This window comes from Trachurus japonicus, chromosome 20 (assembly GCF_045865225.1).
Source record: "Trachurus japonicus isolate A0001 chromosome 20, Traja_1.0".
Lineage (NCBI taxonomy): Eukaryota > Metazoa > Chordata > Actinopteri > Carangiformes > Carangidae > Trachurus > Trachurus japonicus.
In genome coordinates, this window is record NC_140926.1 from 7,575,031 (window position 1) to 7,597,684 (window position 22,654).

A 22,654-nucleotide genomic window follows, 5' to 3' on the forward strand; every position below is an offset into this window, starting at 1 on the left:
GAGCTCCGACTAGTTAACTTACACACACCGAGCAAAGTCCGCCCACCGTAACGTAACTCTGGTCTTAGACACACACACGAACACAAACACACACAGGCTCACTTACACAGGCACAGACACACACATCTTCTGTCTGATAGCAAAGCCTGCACATCAGCGTTGCTACGTTATCTGTATCTGCTTAGTAACGGTTGTTAATAATCTAACGTTAGTAAGTAAAGTAAGCTCGGTCTGTTTTTAACCTTTTATTTTGAAGAGCTCAACCGGGTGGATACTGCTTCCCCCCCAACCTCCCGTTGTTGGCAGCGCAGTTTAACATTTTTTCTCAAAATAAATAGACAAATTAAACATATTAGTCTACTTGCCAACAATGAGTACCCGGAAATGTTGAGTACCCCAAAGTTTTATGTTAGAAATAGATAGTATGGGTCCCCAGTATTCAGAAACTGCCGGATGCTAACTTATATATATTGGGCAATTAGCATAATTGACATAATTAGCATAAATTAGCATAGTTGCCTATATGGGCAATATTTCAACAAAATTGACTTGGCTGATCTGGGCAATATTGGAGTGGTTTTAGGGGTTATTGATGATGCTGAATCCATTTCTGACATTTTCAAAATTCAAAATGGCTGTCTAAACCCATGACCAGATTTTGAAATCCATCAAAATCGGCCCACTGGCGGTTAAAATCTGGTCACTTCCGGTTTAGACAGCCATTTTGAATTTTGAAAATGTCAGAAATGGATTCAGCAACATCAAAAACCCCTAAAACCACTCCAATATTGCCCAGATCAGCCAAGTCCATTTTGTTGAAATATTGCCCATATAGGCAATTATGCTAATTTATGCTAATTATGTCTGTTATGCTAATTGCCCAATATATATAAATTAGCATCCGGCAGTTTCTGAATACTGGGGACCCATTCTATATATTTCTAACATAAAACTGGGGTACTCAACATTTCCGGGTTCAAAATGTGGCCCTATGGGCTGGCAAGTAGACTATATGTTTACAAATGTATATCGCTAGTTTGGTAACTCTATTTTGATAGTACTCACCGGAAGTCGCATGTCCACACTGCCACTACTTTGATGTTGTCTTCAAGGTGCGCATCAAGCCGCATACAGTAACATAGATAACTCACTATTAGTGGCGCAGTTCTACATTTGTTCTCAAAATAACTAAGTAAATACATATAACTTAGTAAATACATAAATATGTAAATCACTTTTACCATCTGCCGGTGCATATTCTCATTTTTCCAGGTCATAGTATTTCAAAGGAGGTTAAATCGAAAGCAACTGACTGGACTTAGTTATTTGTCTAAGTTTTCCTAGACAAATAACTAAGTCCAGTTGCTTTCGATTTAACCTCCTTTGAAACTTTTACCATCTATTTTCTCCAAAATTGCTGTAATTTGGTCATTTTATTTTGAAATCACTCACCGGAAGTCGCACGTCCGCCCTGGTGCTACTTTCTTCAAAGTAGGCATCAGTGTGCATACATTAATACATTACATACCGGTAGATAACTCACTATTAGTATCAATATAATACACTTAATGATATCTGTACTGATTAATATTGGTGCTACTTATCGATCTGTTCTGTTCTAATAATCAATCTGTACAAATTAGGACTCAAACTCAAATTTACTGAGATGAAAATACTGTTCATCTTTAATGTTGTGACATTAAGGAGGAGGCACAAACATTAAAAACATTGTTAATAACTGTAGCTGTTAATAGAAAATGGCTATTATATTGATAAAATCTGATTTTTTTTTTTTACATAATATGAATAAAATCCAAATCTATGACAGACATATATATATATAATATATAAGGCAATGCATAATGATGAGTGCAAACAATCTAACATGCACATACTTAACATACACCTATTCAACGTAATGTGTATTTTTTCTAACACTTATTCAACTTTTTTTTGTTGTTGTTGTTAATTTAACAAAATTAAACTCTCAACAGGTGTCATGAATCATTCCTAGGGATTCTCGTAGTTTAACATCCATATGAAAGCACCAACTAATACATGAAATCAATTATGGAAGTGAATTTATAAAAAAGAAAAAAAGAAGGAAAAAAAGACAGAAGTACAAAACAGCAGCAAAGACACACTGCAGTCACTTTGTAGTGCAAAATCTACAAAAAGGCATGATTTGAAACAAACCTGTTGGTCTGTTATATTGTCATCTGTAAACATCATTGAGGTCAACCTGATTTGGGTTTGTTTGGTTGTTTGGTTGTCATCCCTTTGACCAAGATCCATGATTTCAGGGGAAACTGATGCTACAATTCCCACTGACACAAGAAAGTGTTAATGTAACGGAGATAGTAAGAAATACCAGCCCTTTAATCTACAGATTTTAACATGTGACTGTTAATAACTGCCTCAGTTTTTCTCCAGGAACCAAAGACCTTGACTCAACTCATACTTGTTATATGCGATACTTTGCACCAAGTAATAAAATAAAACACAATAAACTCTAAAAAAGTTGTGGCACTTGTGTTGCATAAAGCTATTTGAGTTACATAGAAAAAGCTACATGTTACATGCAAGTTAACATCTATGTACCATGGCGTCCTAATATGGATATATACAATTGGTTCATAAGTTTCACCTTACCATTACATCACTACTTGGCTTGATGTTGCATGCTTGTTGTTTTACGACCATGGAAGAGTTTGTGTTATGAGTGATACACTTGAAAGACAGAGACATATAAATACACAGTTTGTTGTAGTTGTAGTTGAAGTGAAGTGGACTCGCCTCCAGGTGACGTGGATGATGTCATATATGACAGGAAATTTGAAGGCGCTTTATTGAGGCGAGAAGCTGATCCTTAAGACACATCACTGTGGCGGCGGCGGCGGTGCTGATGCTGAGGCGTCAGAGAGAGGAGGTGCGTCGCCCTGTGGGGGCTTCAGACTCATGCTATTGAAGAAGCCCACCACCTGACCGGGGATCTCTGCCAAGACACTCTGAGCAAGCATTTCCTGAGGAGCCTAAAGAGACGAGGCAAAGACAGGAGAGGGAGGGGGGAAGACAAGGTTAACAACATGATGAATTGTGTGTATATACGTAGATTTAGACAGAAGCAGAAGGGGCTGAAATGGAGGCACCAAACATGAAGCAGCCACAGCTATCTAGGACTATTGCATGTTTAAGGCACGATGCATCATACCACTACAAAATGCTAATGCTAAACTGCACTACCCAGTCAAAAGTTTGAATACACCTTCTCATTCAATGGTTTTCCTTTATTTTTTTATTACTTTTGAGATTGTAGATTCAAATCGAAGACATCAAAACTATGAAGTAAAAAAGTAGTAGTTAAACAAAGCAGAAAAAAATGTATATATTAGTAGCCGCCTTTTGCTTTGATGACAGCTTTTTGCACACTTTTGATTCTGTCATCAGCGGTGTTGCCAAGTCTGTTTATTATAAGCGACTTTGGGCTTCTTTTTCTGTAAAGTCGCTTCTAAATATTGGTAGTCGCGGGCTGCGTTTTTTTGGGGCTTGTTGTTAAAGTGTAGTTGCTTATTTAGGCTTGTTTCCAGCTCCATGAGTTGTCCAGCAGATATTTTCGATATGTTATTTAAACGCAGGATAGTTTGTCCTATTGCTGGATTTGTCACCCCCGTTCCCTCCGCCCCTCCCACGGTGACAGCAGAGGTTTTTTTCCCCCACCTGCACCACAGTCTCCTCCATTGGTTAAGAGAATAGTAGTTAGTTGGCAACTCACTCCAACTGACCAAAGCTGGGTCAGTTCGGCAGTTGAAGCAAAGACGGTTGGAGAGTATCTTTGGTTTAAGTAAATAAAAGCCCGGGGTTCTATTGGAGAATTTACTCTACATTTCCATTTTCCATAAGGTTGTGGATTCAGGGTGATATGTAGGTGTGCAAAGGTTTTTTTGTTTTTTTTTGCAAGATTTGGCAACGGTTTTCCAGAGGTGTTGAGCACTTATTGGCTGTTTTGCCTTCACTCTGTGGTCCAACTCATCTCAAAACCATCTCAGTTGGACCTCTCTCTGTGTCTCTGGAATAACCTCCCCTTGCTTTACTGCTTGTCTATGAAACATTGTGCAATAACCTCACTTTTTAAGTTGTATTTTATCCCTTATTGTACATAAACATATATATTTATATATATAGAGTTATGTTTATATATTTATTGAGCCTGTCTATTTATTGAAGCACTCTTTATTTTAGTATTTATCTGTGTTTTTATAGAGCCATGCTTGCAATTTCTTTCTGCTCTGCATCTTTGATGGTTTTGTACAATGACAATAAAGTGAAACACATTAACTCCATATATGTTCCTTCATAGTTTTGTTATCTTAAGTCTAAATCTACAATGTAGAAAGTAATAAAAACAAAGAAAGACCACTAAAGGAGAAGGTGTGGCCGAACGTTTGACTGGTATTGTAATATAAGCAATAAAGACAGGAAATACAATCCCACATGCACTTCATTGGGGTTGTTGTTGTTGCTTCTCTTTAAGTTCATGCAGCTGTGGCTCATATGATAAGCAGCAGGGGGAGATGGGGGGGTTGGGGTGTAGATTAGGGTAACTCCTACATTTCTAGGAAGGACTGGGCTCGTTGGGGGGCTTCAGTTCAAATAAACTGAAGAAGGAGGCCACTTGGTCAGGCAACTCTGCCAATACGCTCTGGGCAAGGGCTGCAGTGCCTGCCTGAAATTAAAATATGGGGACACCGTTTAAGAGTTTGCAAAAGCTCATGGTGCATGCCGACAGAACGTTTTCTTCAGATTTTCAGTCTTACATTTTGGAACTGCCTGAACGGTACAAACTGCACGATGTCCCTCATGGCGGCCTCGCCCGTGGCAGAGCGCAAGTTGCCGTCGTCTCCGTCCAGGAACTCCATGGCGCTGAAGTCCGCTCCCCCGACCCCGACGATGATGATCGACATGGGCAGGCGGGAGGCGTTGACGATGGCCTGACGGGTCTCATCCATGTCTGTGATGACGCCGTCAGTGATGATGAGCAGAACGAAGTATTGCTGGGAAACGACAGAGAGTGTTACACCGTTACTGGGTGGAAAAGAAGAACTCATTGTTGAGATTGTGTGTTCAGTTACAGATGTAGAATAAAAGACATTTGCACACAATAGGTGTTTATATTACTGCAAATCTAAACTTCCAGAAACTCACAGAGGCAGTTTGTTGCTGCATGGCCTGTCTGCCAAAGTGAGCCACGTGGTTGATGATTGGAGAAAAGTTTGTGGGCCCATAAAGCTTCACCTGGGGCAGACACTGCTGGTAGGCGGTCACCACACCCTCTATACCTAAAACACACAAAAAAACACACACATTTTATAGTATATCCATGCTGATCTAGCACAGAAATTCAAAATGGCAGTGAGATGCTGAGGGAAATCCAGTTTACTCTTGGTAAATTACTGAATTACATTCATTGATCATCAAAATTGTTGATACCTCTTCTGCAATGACAGAGTAATCAGTTTATCTGGTGCATCATTTATCCTCTTGTTGTTTCAGAAATTAATGGTAATTGACAAATGTATTGGAAAATAACAAATAAATAGCATCAAGTACATGCTCTCATCTGTTCCACTGAAGCTTTGGTCTATTATTACCTGCACAAAATGGATCTGATGGGTTGAAGTTGATGGGAAACTCGTGGCTGACCTGCGAACACAACAATTATTAGTATGAATCACACAGCAGCTAATCTGTGATAATTCACAAAAACCTAAACATATATCAAAGTATGTTTGAACTGAAATAAAACCATCACCTGCCAGTTCGGAGGAATCTTGGCTCCGAAACCAAAAGCAGGGAACATCTTGTCACTGCACAAAGGAAGTGGAGCCGAGTAAATGTTACAGTTCAAGTGCAGGTAACACTTAAGTACACACTATTAAGCATTAGTTAAGCATTAAATACTGAATTCATCATTTATAACACACAAATACTCATTAGTATGTAGTTTATAAACACAGTTAAAATGTTTTACTCATCATTGACAACCACTTACTGTATTTATAAACTACATACTAATGAGTATTCATGCATTATAAAGAAGGAATTCAGTATTTATTTATAAAACATGTCTTTTTATATTATTGTTCCTCACAGATGTATTTGGACTTGACAGGATATTTACTAAATGTTGGCTAACTTTAATTTATTTATAGTCGATCTTTGGTGGATCATGATAACGTGATAGGATATAATATATAAATGGTATTTACCTGTCGTAGTCCTGGATGACATTTCCCACTGCCCAGATAGCAGCCAGGTATTCATTGTATCCCTGAGGGTTGATGTAGTGGAGGGACACAGGGTACCTAGGATCCCCGTTAGAGCCTGTAAAGTCAATAGCGATCTGACCCAAAGAGGAGGAATAAATACAGAGATTATCAAATAAAATCAAATAAAGCTCTGACAACATCATAACAGATGTAATTTAACATTTTTAATCTGTATGAAAGGATGACAACATCTAAGTATGAGGTAATCATGATGACAAAGAATGTGTCAAGCAGCACTCACGGTGAAGTTAATCTGGCAGCCACCCATTATGTAATCCAGGAACGAGTACTCCTTCACTATCTGCAACAAATATTGATGTCAGGAAATTCCTCAATTATTCAAAAATACATAAAAAGAAGACAACATATCCATTATAAAACCTAAATGAAACAACACATAGTAAAATGCTGTGCAACTCTGATATATTCTCTATTAAAACTACCTGTAAATCTAACAATGTCTCTGAATCTGAACTAAGGAAAGAGAGGAAAAAAGAGTAGAAAGTCACATTACCCTGCACTTTTTAATGACGATAACACCAGAGTTTTTGTATCCTTTCTTCTTCTGTTTCTTCTTATTGTTGATGCACTGAAACTCAGCCTGAAAGAGGATGACAAACACACCACCTCAGCATCAGGAATAAACGTCCATCATTGTATTTCATCATCAGATCAGTTCATATTTGACGGAGCTCACCTCATACGTCTGTGTTGCCTGCTGAATCTGGGCGAGCGTGGTCTGAAAGGACCCGATGATGTTGTGCGAGCCGCTGTTGTTGTAGTCGTAGCAATCTACCTGAGAATCACAGAACAGTTTGGTGACAAAGTGAGTCCATCCGCTTTTGTCCTTTGTTATATATTCAACTGATAAATAAAAGTCCTATCAGCGCATGTATGCCGGGTATCAAAGAGGATGAGACAAAAAGCATGCTGATGGGGGGAGTGAAGCTTCAACGAGTGAGGCAACACCCTGCTACTGAAACGTCTAACAGAAACACACACACAGGCTTTACAGTATATTTATAAGTGACAAAGAGAGTGAGCACAGCCCTGAACTCGCTTCTCTGTCAGAGTCGTGGGTCACAACCTGCACACTGCAGCTTCGGTGTTGAGAGAACAGGAGGAATAAGGCAAACAGGTCTAGACACAGCAAAGGAGCAACCAGGGCAGATGAGACAAACTGTGGTGCTACAGTCAGTCTACAAGGCGAACGAATAGGGAAGCTCATGGATTGGATAACTGAGACTAATCCATCTTAACGGAAAATAAAATCTCTACCTCTGGGGAAAATGGCCCATTCGTCAACTCACCCATCGGAAAGTCAACAAATTAATTTCCTTAAGCACTGCACTTCTCTCTGAACACTTGGCATTTAATGCTGCGTCAAACTTCTGCATTACAGCTGTTGAGCCTTTTACTTCACTACATTTATAACTGATATACTGATATTTTTTAAAATTAAAACATGGTTTCCTTTTACAGAAATGATCTCAGTGTCAGATATTCATCCAAAGAGAAATCTCTTCTTCAAACTCTATACATGTTCGTGGTCCAAAGATGAACAATTACCAGATATTTAGTCATTAAAAAGTAGAAAAAACATTCTAACAACTCCACCTTTTGGAGGGACTTGAGTCCTTAGTTGGGAACCGCTGGCTAAACTGGCTAAAAAACTAGTGTTACTGATGGAATAATGCATTAACATAAACAATATAATAAAGTTGTGTATTATGTTATATATCGGTCATAGCAGAATTTCTTCTTCAGAAACAGTATTTTCAGTTTTTTGATAATACTTATGTACTTTTGATGAACTATGTATTTGAATGCAGGGTTTTCACTTGTAATGTATTTTACACATGTTTTATCAGTACTTTTAAGTTAAGATTTAAAGTGCTGGCTGTTGATAAATAATAAATCCTATAGATACTAGAGTCATCAATAAATCCCTGGTAGTTTGTTGGCTCTGGTGCTCCACCAATACATTTCTGTTGTATTGTATTCTGCCGACATTTAGTCCAGTGAGAATTATTTTTATTTTAGTTTGACACTTTCTTCCGTTGCTTTATCCAGTGTCTCAGCGTTTCAATAAATTGTGAACATGGAGCACTGGAGTCAATGATCAACCAGAGACTCATGATGACTTTAGTGTCACCATCAAACAGGTAGGTTCACCAATGGGCCAAACTCCATATAACTTTTTTTGTTTATTCCTTTAAGATAGATAGAGATGCATTTAGGACTTCTGTCCTGTGTCGTCACTGCATCCTTCACGGAGAACACTCACGGTCGTGACAGAAAAACTCACTTGCACTGATGACTGGAAAACATCTCTTCCAGATAAGTGTGCTTTATCGGGGGTTAGGGGACGGAAACAAAAAAAAAACAACATACATAAACTAATATACACATTTCCTTATTTGCACTAAAATGATCGGACCCTTAGATGTGCACAAGAGGAAATTCATTTACACAACAGCTTGGTTGAACATAGGACATATCATAATTAACGTATAAAACAAGCTGTAAAATACATCGGATTAATAATGAATGAGAGATTGACACACAGATGGAGTTGTGATGATCAGTCATTTGATTAAATCTGTGTTTGTGTGTATACCTTTATAGATTTCTCCACATCACCTCCACAGAGCGCCTGTAACCGGACACGGAAACGTTTCCATGTTGGGTTTAGGTTGTATTTCACCACCTGTACAATGCCACAGAACAAAGAAGGAACACTTTAGACAGCCTGATACGATCCTGCCCCGATGTCCATAACAAGAGCCTCTAATTATATCCTAGACTACATAGTACATTACTCTGAGGTTTTCACTATGTATTATTCACAAGTTCTTGTCCTAACAGGAAAAATCCTTAATCCTTAATCCGTAAAACAAATTCACACTGGCAAATTTGTCTTTATGACACACTAACAACTGAAACAACTGAAACTTAGTACTCTAATAATAATGCACATTCACCACGCTATGAGATAAAAACGTTAAATGGCTGTTTTGGAGGTAAATGCAAAGACTGCTTGCCGAAAAACTGCCTCCGGCGGGAACGCACATCTGCAGTTTTGCATGAATTTACCTCGAAAACAACTCTGTCTTGTAACGTTACATTATTATCTCATAGCGTGGTGAATGTGCAGGTCACAACTTGTCCACCAGAGCGTTTTGGAGTTGTTGGATTGTGCATTTGATGAGTTTGATGAGGGAAACCAAGAAATCCCATTAGCCTCCGTAGCGTAGCTCTGAGCAGCTTGTGGCTCTGCTCCGCCGTTCTAAAAACAGCTTGCACCGACAATTAAAGGTAACGAACCTACTGCTATGACTATAGGGATTGTGGCAATGGGCTAATTTGCCAATTGCATGGATTTTTCACAGCAGATAGCCACTAAAACAACAGCAGCAGCGGGCCGTATGTCGTCCATGTTTGTTTTACACTTTGTGGAATGTGTTGACATTGACACGGTTGCCTGGCAACAGCGTTCACGGGTGAAATCACTTCCGCTCACAGGAAGTTAGCAGGTGGTTCGCCGCTGTATGTCTGTATATCAGGAGGCTGATAAAGCGAGTGGAAAGTTACCTCGACTGACCCCATCTGTGGAAATCACTCACTACTCATCTACACTCCTGAAATTGTCACTCCCCTCCCCCACTAGGGCAGTGGGGAGGCCTACTGCTGCGGATCCACTACCCTAGCCCCCTCCCACCCCACCATCTGACCTCGGTCGGGTGAAGGGGATGGTTCCTGGCTTTACCATTCTGGTAACCCTTCCCCTATGTGGGCAGGGGGGAGGCCATGGCTGTGGATCCCCTGCCCATCAGCCCATCAATCAGTCAATCATATCAATTACATGCAGTTTGCCTGTCCACCTGCTGGCTTATACCAACATCCCTTGCTCTTTCTTTTAGTTTTTAGTATGTTTTTATTTGAACTTGAATTATAAGTATTTTATTCTATTTATTGCACCCCGCACTTTCTTTCTTTCTCTTCTCTTGGATATGTTTGCCTTTGTTACTGTTTTATTGTATATTATGTACTGTATGGATGTTTTACATGTACATGGCAACTGTTACAACTCCCTTGCCCAAGACAAATTTCCCCTGGTGGGACAAATAAAGTTTATTTGATTTGATTGATTTTGATCATGCGAGAGTTTTCGCAAGAGTTTGGTGCGTTCAGTTGGTTTTACAAATCGTGTAGTCTGTGATCCCTCATCTGGCGCAGTCGTTATTGTGTGATCCCTATTCGTCATTAAAATCTGCTGAGGCCAGTCGGTTAGTGTGTACTCCAAGTCTTTTCTAAATTGGCAACGACTGTGAAAATCGTGTAGTGTGCCCCCAGCTTAATCAGAAAGAAGCTGGTATGTTAATGATCTGGACTGCACTCAATACCCCAGGGTGCTCTGCCTAGAAGTCATGCCTGAAATGTTTCCCAGTCTGAAAATAAACTTGGTTTCATAGAAATGCTTTAATCCAAAAGTAACTTCCCACACACAAGCTCATTATTACACAATGCTATTATTCTGGTTTCTACTTGAAATTGTGATCTTAAACTTTTAGGGGTTACAGCGATTTCTTTGAAATTATTGCTTCCTTTTTATTATATCCAGAAAAGAAGTACCTCTGTCCTGTGAGCCAGCTGCCATCCCGTTTCTGTCTGCTTGTGGAATTCCAGGAAAGGGTCAGACTTCCCGAAGAAATCCTAGAAAAAAAAACATCAAAGTAATATCCAGCTGAACCATGTAATTGTAATAATGAGGTGTCAGGACGTCCGTTCATTGTGACAGTGAGCAGGTGAATGGTTGTTCTAGTTGTGTAGGAAGCACTTTCGTTTTGTGTTGCTTTGACTATCAACAAACTTGTTGTATAAAACACAAGAAAGTTGTTGAACCTGGATTTCTGAATTACTGAATATTATTTCTGAATCCCATAATCGATACCTTTTTATCCAGTTTTCTAGCTGCAACTTCTATTTCCACTGCTCGGTTGTCTGTCATTTCTTCAGCATTTACCTACGAAAACAAGAGACAGTTTCAGGTTAGAAATATCAAATAAGTTCAAACACATCCACACTTGAATGAAAGCAACTTACGGTAATGGTTCCTTTTCCAGCGGGCCTCTTGTCCTTCATGACAAGCGGTCTTGTTATTTTGCGCGAGGACACAATCTGAACAGAAAAACTACAATCACCAAGAATGCCACAAAACGAACAGCACTTCAAATTGCAGAAATACAGAAAGAAATGTGTTACCTGTCCCAAGGTGCACTCAAGTTCTCCCAGGAAGTCGGCATCCTGCAGATTGCAATTGTCGCTGTCGATGTCATACAATTCAAACCTCAGCTTCTGCACCATTTCAAAGTAGTAGTCGACGGTAAAAGTCTTGGAGAAGCTGGGATTAAGGCAGTTCTGGATTTTCTCTGTCCGGCCAATCTGATAGACACATAAAGTATGTTATTAATTTTACTTTACAAGTCACTTAATCAGTACATGCACATGGGTGTGTTCTTGAAACTTTGTGCAGGTACAAAGTTTCACTGGAGAGCTGTATAGGTGCGGAAATGAAACCTTTTTTACCACTTACCTCACACCAGTGTGGCCCAGAGCTGTTCATGTAGAGCACACACAGCGGGTCCGACTTCGAGAACACGTCCATGTCGAGCAGATTTTGACAGGAGACGCTGAGTGACACCTTCGACATACAGTCGGGCGCCCTCGGACCTGGATTTACACCTGCTGCTGCCATCCCGGCCCTGGTCGGGGGTACACACTCACATACAAGAACTGACAAACAGAAACACAGATAAGAAACAGCCTTTTAGTGACTGGAGGGCACATTTAATCCACCATAGTGTTGGAGAATTACATGTTACAGGGGTTAGGTAATTAAATAAGAACACAGGTCACACAGGTGTTCAGAGTGAGATCTAATAATACTCACTAACTTCATTCAAGCATTGTGTTTCTTAACTTTGTGATGGCGATTAGGTTGTGACATCTCAGCAACAGACTAAATCAATGGTATTGAGATCAAATCAAAAAGTAATCAGATGCAATAGTCATTATTAGACCAGTTGAAAAAATATCCAAGGCACTCTCTGTCAACAGTTAAAAGCCTTTATTGCTATGGCTTGGTCTTGTTAACCTTTGAAAAAAAAAAACTCCAACATGTTTCAGCTACACGCCTTTGTCAGGGAGTCAAACTATTAGACTACTTTGATCAAACAGTCAAACCTGTTACATAACTAAACAAACACATGTTAACAAAGACATCCATAAACAGTTACAAGGCTTCCTGTGTATCATCACATTGGTATGTTTCCGGTACTTTCTCTTCTGTGCACAGTGGAAGATTATTCCTAAAGGTTGGGGGGATCATTGAAAGAAATAAAACTCACAAAATACAGTTCCTTAATTATTGTGAAACACTTACTCCACCCCATTTTCCACACTAGGCAGACATTAGTATAACTGCAGTGCCCACACTGAAGTTTAAAAGGGGAAATTTCATGAAATACTTCATCATCCAGGCCGATAAGTGTAGCCTTAGGGGAAAAACCCTGTCTGCTCCAAACTACATGCAAAAAAAACTGCTCAGAAATGTATCATTTATCATGTGGCTTAGGGTTAGATAGATATAAACCATACCTAATAATGGCCTATGATGATTTATTATTCTGGCATGGTGTGCTAATAATATCTAATTCCCACTTTTGTTGGATGAGGGCATGAGGGGTGCATGGGAATGTTTATTAATACGTTTTCTCTTTTACTGTCACTTATTTATGTTTAATTAGGACTGATTTGCTGGCCTCTATTTAGTATAAACACTAAGTGAATCCACTTTGTTTAGATAAAATAAGTGTTTTTTTTCCGGGGTTCAGGTTCATTGATGCTGTTGCTATCTAACGGCAAGTAGCCTAACGTTACCGAGACAGAAGTAAAGGGAAAGCCCGGACTGGAAGCCAGCTGTTACAGTCCGTATGGGGCTGGTATTAGCTGACTGAAGCCTGTATTACACACTTGCTAAGTGAAAGTAATGACAAATGAAACATACAACGCCTGATTTTTCTCTGTTTATCGTAAAACAAACTGTTAGCAACGAAAGCTACGCTGACGTCACGTCAACGGAAATCGAACTGAAGCTGCGGCTGAAGAAACGTTACGTTGCGTGACAAGAGAGAGAGGCCGTGTCCCGCAGCAACAGCAGCAGAGAGACACGTTTAGACCATAGTATATAAAAGATTTAGGTTTAGACTACTTAATTTAACATAATAAGAATGACCACCCACTATAAACGTTCACTTTTACGAGTTGAGGCTTGATTTCGTGTCGGCAGAAGCAGCAAACGGTCACATGATACGAAGGAAAAGTTTGAGCACAGACTGTGCTAGTCACGAAACAAGTTAGCACTTTTTAATCAGAAAACACTGACATAATGTAACTTAAGCTATATGATTAAGAGGAGACATACTCCTTTATCTTACCTTGTTATCCAGTTAGTTATTCGCTGTGTTTATGGTTGGCAGCAGGCAGTAGCAGCAGCCCTATCTCGCGTAGTGGGCGGTGCCCGGTTCGCCCTGGGAATGTCGGTGGGCGGCGGCAGCAGCACACGGTAAACCACTCCCCGTGACGGAGGAGGGCTGTAGAAAATAAAATAGTAGAGCTGTAATAATCACATGACTCGTATGTAAGTTACAACACATAAGTGTAAATTTCAACATCACGCAAGAGGAAGTGATGTATGATGTTGTAAATGTCAGCAGTCAGTGGCACGACGGCTGTGATTCGGTCGAAGTCAGCGGAGTAGTACAGAAGACAAACCAAATTAACTGTCAGTGCTCAATCACTCCCTCTTGTGTAATTTTACTAATAGACAGTTGTTCCACAAGCGCCCTATTAATTAACAGTAATAATCGACAACACAATATGATTTTTTATTTCATCATGTAGCCTTTCTTTTTTTTGGCAATACCAACCATAGACATATCAAGAGGATTATATGACACCAACACCATGTAGTCCTCCGCCAATTGATTTATTGACACTGTTGCTAAGCGACAAAAGGGTCAATTTTACTGTTCTGTGTATTCTGTCTACTACCCCCTTTCTTCATCTCTTCTAACAACCAAGCATTGTTCAATTGATAGTTATTTCGGGATAACTTACAATGTGGTTGTTTTGTTCCCAAAAAAACTGCAGCACAGTGGAGAGAATCTGCCCAATAAATCTTGAACTGTTGCTCAGTTTCAGTGGCTGTTCTGTGTGATGTCTTTTATGCAAGGCTACTTCAAACTTCATTAATACCTTCACAGGGGACGACATCTCCTCATGTTGTCTTCTTCTATCCAGTAACTCACAGGACCAGCATTCAAATGAACAGGATTTCATAAGTTACATCTTGAAGATAGCAGAAAATATACCTCAATAACTTATTTTTTTGTGATATAATACCCATCTTATTCTGCAAAGTCACAGAGTTACAAGTCGAAGATACCAACCGTTAGGGCGATGGAGTGACAAAGTTGTTTGATAAATATGCAGACATAAAAATCATGCACAGAACAAACATGTTTCATTTTAGATAAATCAACTTGGCTTTATAAACCTTTTTTTTGTTGGCTTTCTTTTAAACTTGGGTTGACTCATTTGAAACCTTGCTTTACATTCTGATTTATTGATCTCCCATTAAATTAAACCTTATTATTGGTGTATTGTGGATGAACAAATTCATTGTGTTTGTTGTTTTGCTTTTGGCGATAACATGATCCTGCCAATGTGACAACTCGATAGCCCCGGTATCTTCTTACTTGTAAACACTGCTTTAACAGGACTGATGCAAGAAAAATACAAAATATTTTTTGTCTGCTTACAGTACATGTAGTCTTTCAAATTCAGTCTCTGTGTTGCTGATATCCACAATATCAAGATGAAGATTATTCATTAGCTAATTAAACTTTGCTTTCAGGCATAGGAGCAGCTGGGACTTGGGCCAACAATGTCTGGAAGGGGAACAGTGTCACTTCAGTTTGATGGTTGTGCTGCTGCTGACACACACATTCCTTGCCAAGGCTATGCACCACACAATGTATGAGCAGCACTATGCTTTCTCATACAATTCGGGATGCAAAACTTGTCTCTAGGGAAAATGGGATGGAGTATTGAAGGATTGTGAGAGAGAAAGAGAACAATGAATAGAGTACTGAGAAAAAACTCAACGACATGTACAAGAAATAATGACATTTAATGAACAAAGCCATGACAACTGACACATTTTTAGTGCACAAGAGTTCAATGTGATTGCATTTTTTATGATTGCTTGGTAACACTATGAGGCATTTTTTCTTCTTTTATAAACTTAGAATCAAAAATGTAACAGTCATAGATTTGGGGTTAATTATGATATATTTATATCATTAGTTTCTTACCCCCCATCTGCACAGACAGTAAATTACACTTTTTTTTAGTACTGAATTAAAACAAAAGAAGGATGCAGGGGATGAAGGCAAGAGGTAAACGGGAGGTGTTTGGGTTCATCACCCCACCTCTCTAGAGAGGCTCAGACTCGTTGAATGTGTACGGGGGTTTCAGCTTATAAGAATTGAAGAAGGAGGCAACTTGATCGGGCAGCTCTGCCAAGACGCTCTGGGCGAGGGCCACGCTGCTTCCCTGCAACGACAGTCAAACACAACCACACTACAGTACAGCAGCTCCAGATGGATGATGGCAGTAAAAATACACAACATTCATTCAGGGATTGAGAGGATCTAGAAGCACAAGTAGACCTACTGCATGGAAATAAAGAAGAAACTGCACATTATTTCAATGTTTTAAATATAATTTTCCATAATGGATCAGAAGAATAGATTGTTCATTTTAACTGATAATCATCTATAGAGATGTAAGTGGTAAGTTTAAAGGGATAGTTCAACATTTTGGCAAACACAGACACTACAGAGGCTAATGGGATTTCTTGGTTTCCCTCATCAAACTCATCACACATACACAATCCAACAACTCCAAAACACTCTTGTGGACAAGTTGTGACCTGCACATTCACCACGCTATGAGATAATAATGGAACAAGTTGTTTTTGAGGTAAATTCATGCAAAACTGCTGATGCGTGTTCCCGTCGGGGGCAGTTTTTCTGCTTACCTTGTAACGTTCTGTTATTATCTCATAGCGTGGTGAATGTGCAGGTCAGAACTTGTCCACCAGAGCGTTTTGGAGTTGTTGGATTGTGTATGTGTGATGAGTTTGATGAGGGAAACCAAGAAATCCCATTAGACTCCGTAGCGTAGCTCTGATGGCAATGGGCCAATTTGCCAAAATGAACTATCCCTTTAAGCTATGTGGGGTTTGTGTCACGTTTTCAAATTTTTTCCAACATGAGACTTGAAATGAACAATTTGTAAAAGAGAGTGGTAGTATGTGAAATTTATTATTTTACATACGCATGTGTTGCATTTACAAATTGAGTGCAGTAAAGGTACAGGCTGACGTTTACCTTGAAGTCTCTGAAGGGCACAAACTGGACGATGTCCCTGGCGGCGACGTCGCCCGAGGGCGCACGCAGCAGTTTGTCGTCACTGTCGAGGAACTCCATGGCGTCGAAGTCTGCCATGCCCACGCCCACTATGATGATGGACATGGGCAGACGAGAGGCCTCTACGATCGCGGAGCAGGTCTGGTCCATGTCTGTGATGACTCCGTCTGTGATGATGAGCAGCACGTAGTAGTGCTGCAGATGGAGGCAGAGAAAAGAGATGATAAAGAATCATCTTATTATGAGTAAATATTCAAACTTTAAAGGTACATTGTGTAGGAATTCCTCCCATCTAGCGTTGCGGTTGTATATCGCAAGCAGCTCAATCGTATTTTTCATGCTGCATTCACGTGAAATTGGGCAGACGGCAGACGGACGACAGCCGCTGCAGGTAACGGCATAAACAAGCCTCTATGTAAACAAGTGGTCCGTCAGCACGAGGCAAAACAATACACGTGAAAATATGTTGTCATGGCGATGTTGTACTGTTTACCTGACCCACGTTTTACCGGCTTTCTCTCGGCTTCTGTGACTAAAATGACATCTGGTTTGTTAGCGACGGCCGTCTGCCCGACTGCCAGTGAATGCAGCATCAGTGTAACGCTCCATTCTTCCTCACTGCGTTACTGAACGTAAAAACATGGCGACACCACATGGCAGCAGCACCGAGCTTACCCGCTCCATGTAGATATGAATGATATGAACGGCTAATTCAGAGCTGAAAGGAACACTTCAGTTTGTTGATGGGGGGGGTTACTGATTAATGAAAAACAGACTTTTGAACGAAATTATCGATTTTCGTGAATAGATAACAGGAGAAGTTGCACAATATCCCTTTAAACATGCAGCAAAACAAGACCAGGTCAAATCCAGATGTTTTAGCTCTGCAGCTTCTTACTGAGGCCTTCTGCTGGTGGAGAGCCTGTCTGGCGAAGCAGGCGACGTGGTTGATGATCGGAGAGAAGTTGGTGGGACCCCAGAACCTCAGCTGGGGTAGACACTGCTGGTAGGCCTGCTCCACACCTTCTATGCCTGCAACACACACACACACACACACACACACACACACACACAAGGCAAAATGGAGCTTTACTGTGCAGCTTCTTGAAAAAAAAAAAAAAGACAGTCCTATGGCAAACGCAAACCCACCTGCACAGAAAGGATTTGATGGATTGAAGTTGATGGGAAACTCGTGGGAAACCTGTAAGCACGATTCACATAGAAGCTTATATTATTATCATCACCATACAGTACATCAGAGTATCAGATAATGTAAAACATCACAATAAAATCAAATGTTACATTAAAAAATCAGACCTGTGAGAGCTCAGTTTGCTTTTTTCTGTATTAAAGGTGTACAGAAATGGCCGTTTGTCGTGCCGAGTTGTCACGAGCTGCAACACGAGTTTACCCGAGTAAGGAAAACTAATTTGATTGGTCGTTATCGAGCGGGCGGGATATTCAAAGCTTGGGGCGAGACCGAGCTCTGTGTGTGTGTGCGTGTCTCAGACGTTTGATTGACGGATGATGGATCCAATATCAGTGGCTGATGAATCGTGAGCAGGCTGACGTATAATCCGTGCACCTGCATTATCCAATGCGGAAAAAAAATACCACACTTTCATCCCGGATTTAATCAAAAATAGAATTTTGCACAAAGTTTGGCCTACATCGTCTGATAGATGAGTTATTACACTACTGTTAAGACCCTCAGTGGTCTCAAATTCAATTTTATTTTCTGTACAGCTTTAATAATCTCAAATCATTAATGTCTGATGTCAGACCTGCCAGCTTGGAGGGATCTTGGCTCCAAAACCGAAGACAGGAAACATCTTGGTGCTATAGAAAAAAGAAAAGAAAAGAGTTAGTTACACCATAAACTCACGAGTCACTACATTAACTATGCTTTGATACTAAATCCTTTGGTAACGTTTGACCATTGAAAGAAAATGTCTCTTGACTGTCTTGATACAAGGACGGTGAAGTCAACAATGAGTAAAATAATAATTCAGAAACATAATATATAGCAAACGCAGTATGTCCCTATAGAACGATGAGCGTCTGGCTGCACCTGTCATAGTCCTGAATGACTTGACCCACAGACATGATGGCCTGCAGGTACTCGTTGTAGCCTTCAGCCCTGATGTAGTGGAGCGACTGGGGAGAGGTCGGGTCCCCGTTGGAGCCTGTGAAGTCGATGGCGATCTGGACCAGAAGAACCAGCAGAGTTTAATATGTTGATTTAAAAAGTGTTGAAGTAATCATAACACATTGTGTGTGTGACGTTTTCAGACTCACGGTGAAGTTGAGCTGACACCCCCCCATGATATAATCCAGGAAGCTGAAATCCTTCACCACCTGAAGGAGGAAACATCAAATCTTTTAAATTTCCATCCTCAACTATTTTGGCTCATTGCTCCTCCTGCAATGTTTCAATTTACATGATTCATATGTCAAAATTATCAACTTTTCTGTGACATTTCTTCTTGTATTTTTTTTTACTCAACTAAATTAAATAAAATACTACTACAACTAAAACTATTCATACTTTCTTCATATCAATTTTTGTCCCATAGAACAATGTGGTGGAGAAAATTTCCAGAGTTTATAAAGGGAGCGGTTACATATATATGAAGAGTTATTTCAGGTTGTCTATAACATAGAACATAGATGTTGTAAAAAATGAATAAAAAATGCAACTAACATACAGAAAGTTTCAGAAAAGTTTGTTAAATTCACAAACAAAAAATAACTCATTACGTGGCAGCGCTTGACGCAGAGGACCCCAGAGTTTTTATAGTTTTTCTTTCGCATCTTTTTGGGATTAAGGCATTCAAATTCAGCCTGCAAGAGAGAACAGAGTCATAATTATAAGTTTAGCAATTTTAACAGATAAGAGTTGGAATCAAATACACACACACACACACAAATGAAAAGACTCACCGGGCAAATGTGTGTTCCCTGTTGCATCTCTGCTAGAGTCGTCCTAAAGCTCCCAATAAGGCCATGGGAGCCATTGTAACGATGGTCGTAACAGTCGACCTGAGGATAAACAGAAGGATCTCCAGTGACAGGAGACACTGTCGTTCTACATATATCACAAAATTAATTTCAAACTGCAGACAGTATTTATAAGAAAATAACAATTAATGTTAGTTTATGTTAATCTATGTTAATGATCATAATATATGTATCTATATATGACATAAACATTAATTGAAACATACAAGATTCACTATTTATTGTCGGCAGGGAGACTTGTCTCTGCAACAAAACCTACAGTAGATCATCACACACAGGTCACATCTCACATGCAAAAGATATACAGTAACATTTCACTATCAATTTTAGATGCAGTAACAAACTGAGTAAAAAAAAAGAAAAAAAAAGAACAACGCACACCTTCATGTGATGACGTCATTATCACGCATGCACACACACATCGCTTATCCAGCCAGGTGAGAGGCGCAAGTCCTCTGTTTTAAGTCGGGGAGCATTTTTAAATGGAAAGAAAAAATGCAAAATGATTTATTAGTAGGTTAGAGCAGTCAAGAATCAATAAAGCCAATAAAAACTGATAAAAAATAATAACAATTACAAAGAAATGTACTGTTTTAAACCACTCAAAACATTTTACAAGGGGGGGGATTAAATAAAAACAGATTAGGCTGCACACATTACAGGGCAAAAAGACCCCAAAAACATTTACCTTTATTGGCTTCTCCACATCTCCTCCACAGAGAGCTCGCAATGAGACGCGGAAGGGTCTCCATGTTGGGTTAAGGTTGTTGTATATAACCTACAGTACGTAGTCAGGGAGCAGTAAACCATAAGTCTATAATAATGATAATGATGTTTCAGTGGAAACAAATGAATGAGTTGTTGATACAGTAAATGTCTGTACCTCTGTCCTGTGCGCCAGCTGCCATCCTGTTTCTGTTAGCTTGAAGAACTCCAGGAACGGGTCGGACCACCACAAGTACTGAACAAACACATTTGATTAATAAGTCATATGACTGTGAAGTGTATACAAAGGCTGTGTAAATATTTAAGAAACCACAATATCAGACTTAGATGATCTTCATTACCTTTTTGTCCAGCTTCCGCCCTGACACCTCCAACTCTGCCACTCTGGTGTCTGTTATTTCCTCTGCACAAATCTATTAAGATAAAAAAAATATATATAAAGCTCTTTCAGTTTTAGTCTCGTGACAGAAAAATTACTTAATATGGGGATGTTTTTTCATCCAGTGTGTCTACGTCAACAAAAAGAGAGTCTCCTCAGTCACAGCTGGAGATCCAGCTTATCACTTCTACACATCTTTGAGAAAGGAGAGGAGAGCGAACTCACTGTGATGGTCCCTCGGCCTGCAGGCCTCTGGTTCTTCAGCAGCAGAGATCGAGTTATCTGCCTGCTGGAAACAATCTGAGCACAACACAACGTCAGCGGTGTCAGGGAACGAAGAAGTGATTGAGGAGCAACCAAATGTTATTAGAAAACGATGTGAAGCTCACCTGCCCCAACGTTAATTCAATCTCCCCCAGAAAATCATCATCACTCAGGTCATAGGTGTTATTGTCGATATCATACACGCAAAACTTCAGCCTCTGCACCATCTCAAAATAGTAGTCGAGGACGAACTTCTTCGCAAACTTTGGATTGAGGCAGTTGAGGATCATCTCAGTGCGTCCAAACTGAATCACACAAGAAATTAATCTAGTGTCAGATCATTTATCAGATGACACCAAACATATCAGCGTAAAACTGTGTGCCATGATGACTTGATACACACCTCATACCAGTGGGAGCCCGAGGGGTTGATGTACAAGGCACACAGGGGGTCGGACTTGGAGAAGACGTCCATGTCCAGGAGGTTCTCACAGGAGATGGTGAGCTCCACCTTAGTGGCCATGTGGGTGGCTGCTCCAAGTGGAGCTGCAGACGGAGCTGAGGGCCCAGCTGAAGCCATGGCAGCTTGTTGCACTAAGATGATCACACACAGATGTCACATGATGAACATTATCAGGGGTCTACAGACCAACCACAGAAATACACTGCTTATTATAAAATATAATCAAATAAATAAAGACACGACTATTTTACAAACAAGGCAGCTTCATAAGGTCGGAGCGTGCATTTCTATGGACTGTAAAGTACAATTGACACCTATATAAATGGCACTATGATGACAATAATAGAGTTGAACACTTGGACTATGGCCTACGTCGCACTTGTCATTTCTCAGGCATGCGGTAGTTTGGTGGGTGTGGCCCCTCGTCCACCAAACTATCACAAACAGTCAGAAAAGTCTCTTCGCAAACTTGTTATCGCTTAATATTTACGGACGCAGACTTTACGTACCTACCTGCTCTACCGCCTCCTGTCGTTTACGGGAAAACTATATCTGACAAGAACAGCTGGGGGAACCTGGGTGGAGCTGCTCCGCTCAGCGGACCGCCTACGACCGCTGCTCCTCCTCCTCCCTCAGGGCGCTGCTGCAGCTGCAGCATGGATGTATTATATTAAGCTGCAGTCGCTCAGCGCCGCTTGTTGTGCTCTGCCTGAGGAGGTTTCTGGTAATAAAACGTTCACAGCGCCTGTTCACGTGAGCCCGCTGCGACAGTGAAGTGTCACAACCTTTTTTTTTTTTTTTTTTTACTACACTTTTCCTTTTTTTATCCCGAGGGCTGGAACTCTCACGAGAGTTGGCCGTTTGCCGTCTGATCATCGGCTGCATTTAAATGGAACACAGAACGCCGGGGAGCGTT

At 40.2% G+C, this 22,654-nt stretch overlaps 2 protein-coding genes across 4 annotated transcripts; both read right to left on the reverse strand.

Moving 5' to 3' along the window:
* Window positions 1–2,624: 2,624 nt before the first annotated feature.
* On the reverse strand, window positions 2,625–13,951 carry LOC146966322 (copine-3-like). Of its 2 annotated transcripts, XM_085763382.1 has the most exons (17): window positions 13,826–13,946; window positions 11,923–12,122; window positions 11,592–11,771; window positions 11,433–11,507; window positions 11,281–11,352; window positions 10,962–11,042; window positions 8,947–9,036; window positions 7,024–7,122; window positions 6,841–6,927; window positions 6,568–6,627; window positions 6,267–6,400; window positions 5,810–5,864; window positions 5,649–5,700; window positions 5,203–5,336; window positions 4,815–5,051; window positions 4,609–4,723; window positions 2,625–3,032 (listed from the first exon to the last, which is right to left on the reverse strand). In XM_085763382.1, exons 2-16 carry the CDS (start codon window positions 12,082–12,084, stop codon window positions 4,613–4,615), a joined length of 1,629 nt encoding a protein of 542 aa, XP_085619508.1. In that variant the 5' UTR covers window positions 12,085–12,122; window positions 13,826–13,946; the 3' UTR covers window positions 2,625–3,032; window positions 4,609–4,612. The 2 variants fall into 2 exon arrangements, with proteins under 2 accessions (XP_085619508.1, XP_085619507.1); XM_085763381.1 differs by lacking the exon at window positions 4,609–4,723 and having other exon boundaries at window positions 13,826–13,951.
* Window positions 13,952–15,563: 1,612 nt separating this feature from the next.
* On the reverse strand, window positions 15,564–22,505 carry LOC146966323 (copine-3-like). Of its 2 annotated transcripts, none has more exons than XM_085763383.1 (16): window positions 22,252–22,505; window positions 21,679–21,869; window positions 21,401–21,580; window positions 21,237–21,311; window positions 20,974–21,045; window positions 20,790–20,867; window positions 20,595–20,684; window positions 19,829–19,927; window positions 19,646–19,729; window positions 19,184–19,243; window positions 18,957–19,090; window positions 18,670–18,724; window positions 18,035–18,086; window positions 17,784–17,917; window positions 16,847–17,080; window positions 15,564–16,007 (listed from the first exon to the last, which is right to left on the reverse strand). In XM_085763383.1, exons 2-16 carry the CDS (start codon window positions 21,853–21,855, stop codon window positions 15,888–15,890), a joined length of 1,644 nt encoding a protein of 547 aa, XP_085619509.1. In that variant the 5' UTR covers window positions 21,856–21,869; window positions 22,252–22,505; the 3' UTR covers window positions 15,564–15,887. The 2 variants fall into 2 exon arrangements, with proteins under 2 accessions (XP_085619509.1, XP_085619510.1); XM_085763384.1 differs by having other exon boundaries at window positions 22,248–22,269.
* Window positions 22,506–22,654: the final 149 nt, after the last annotated feature.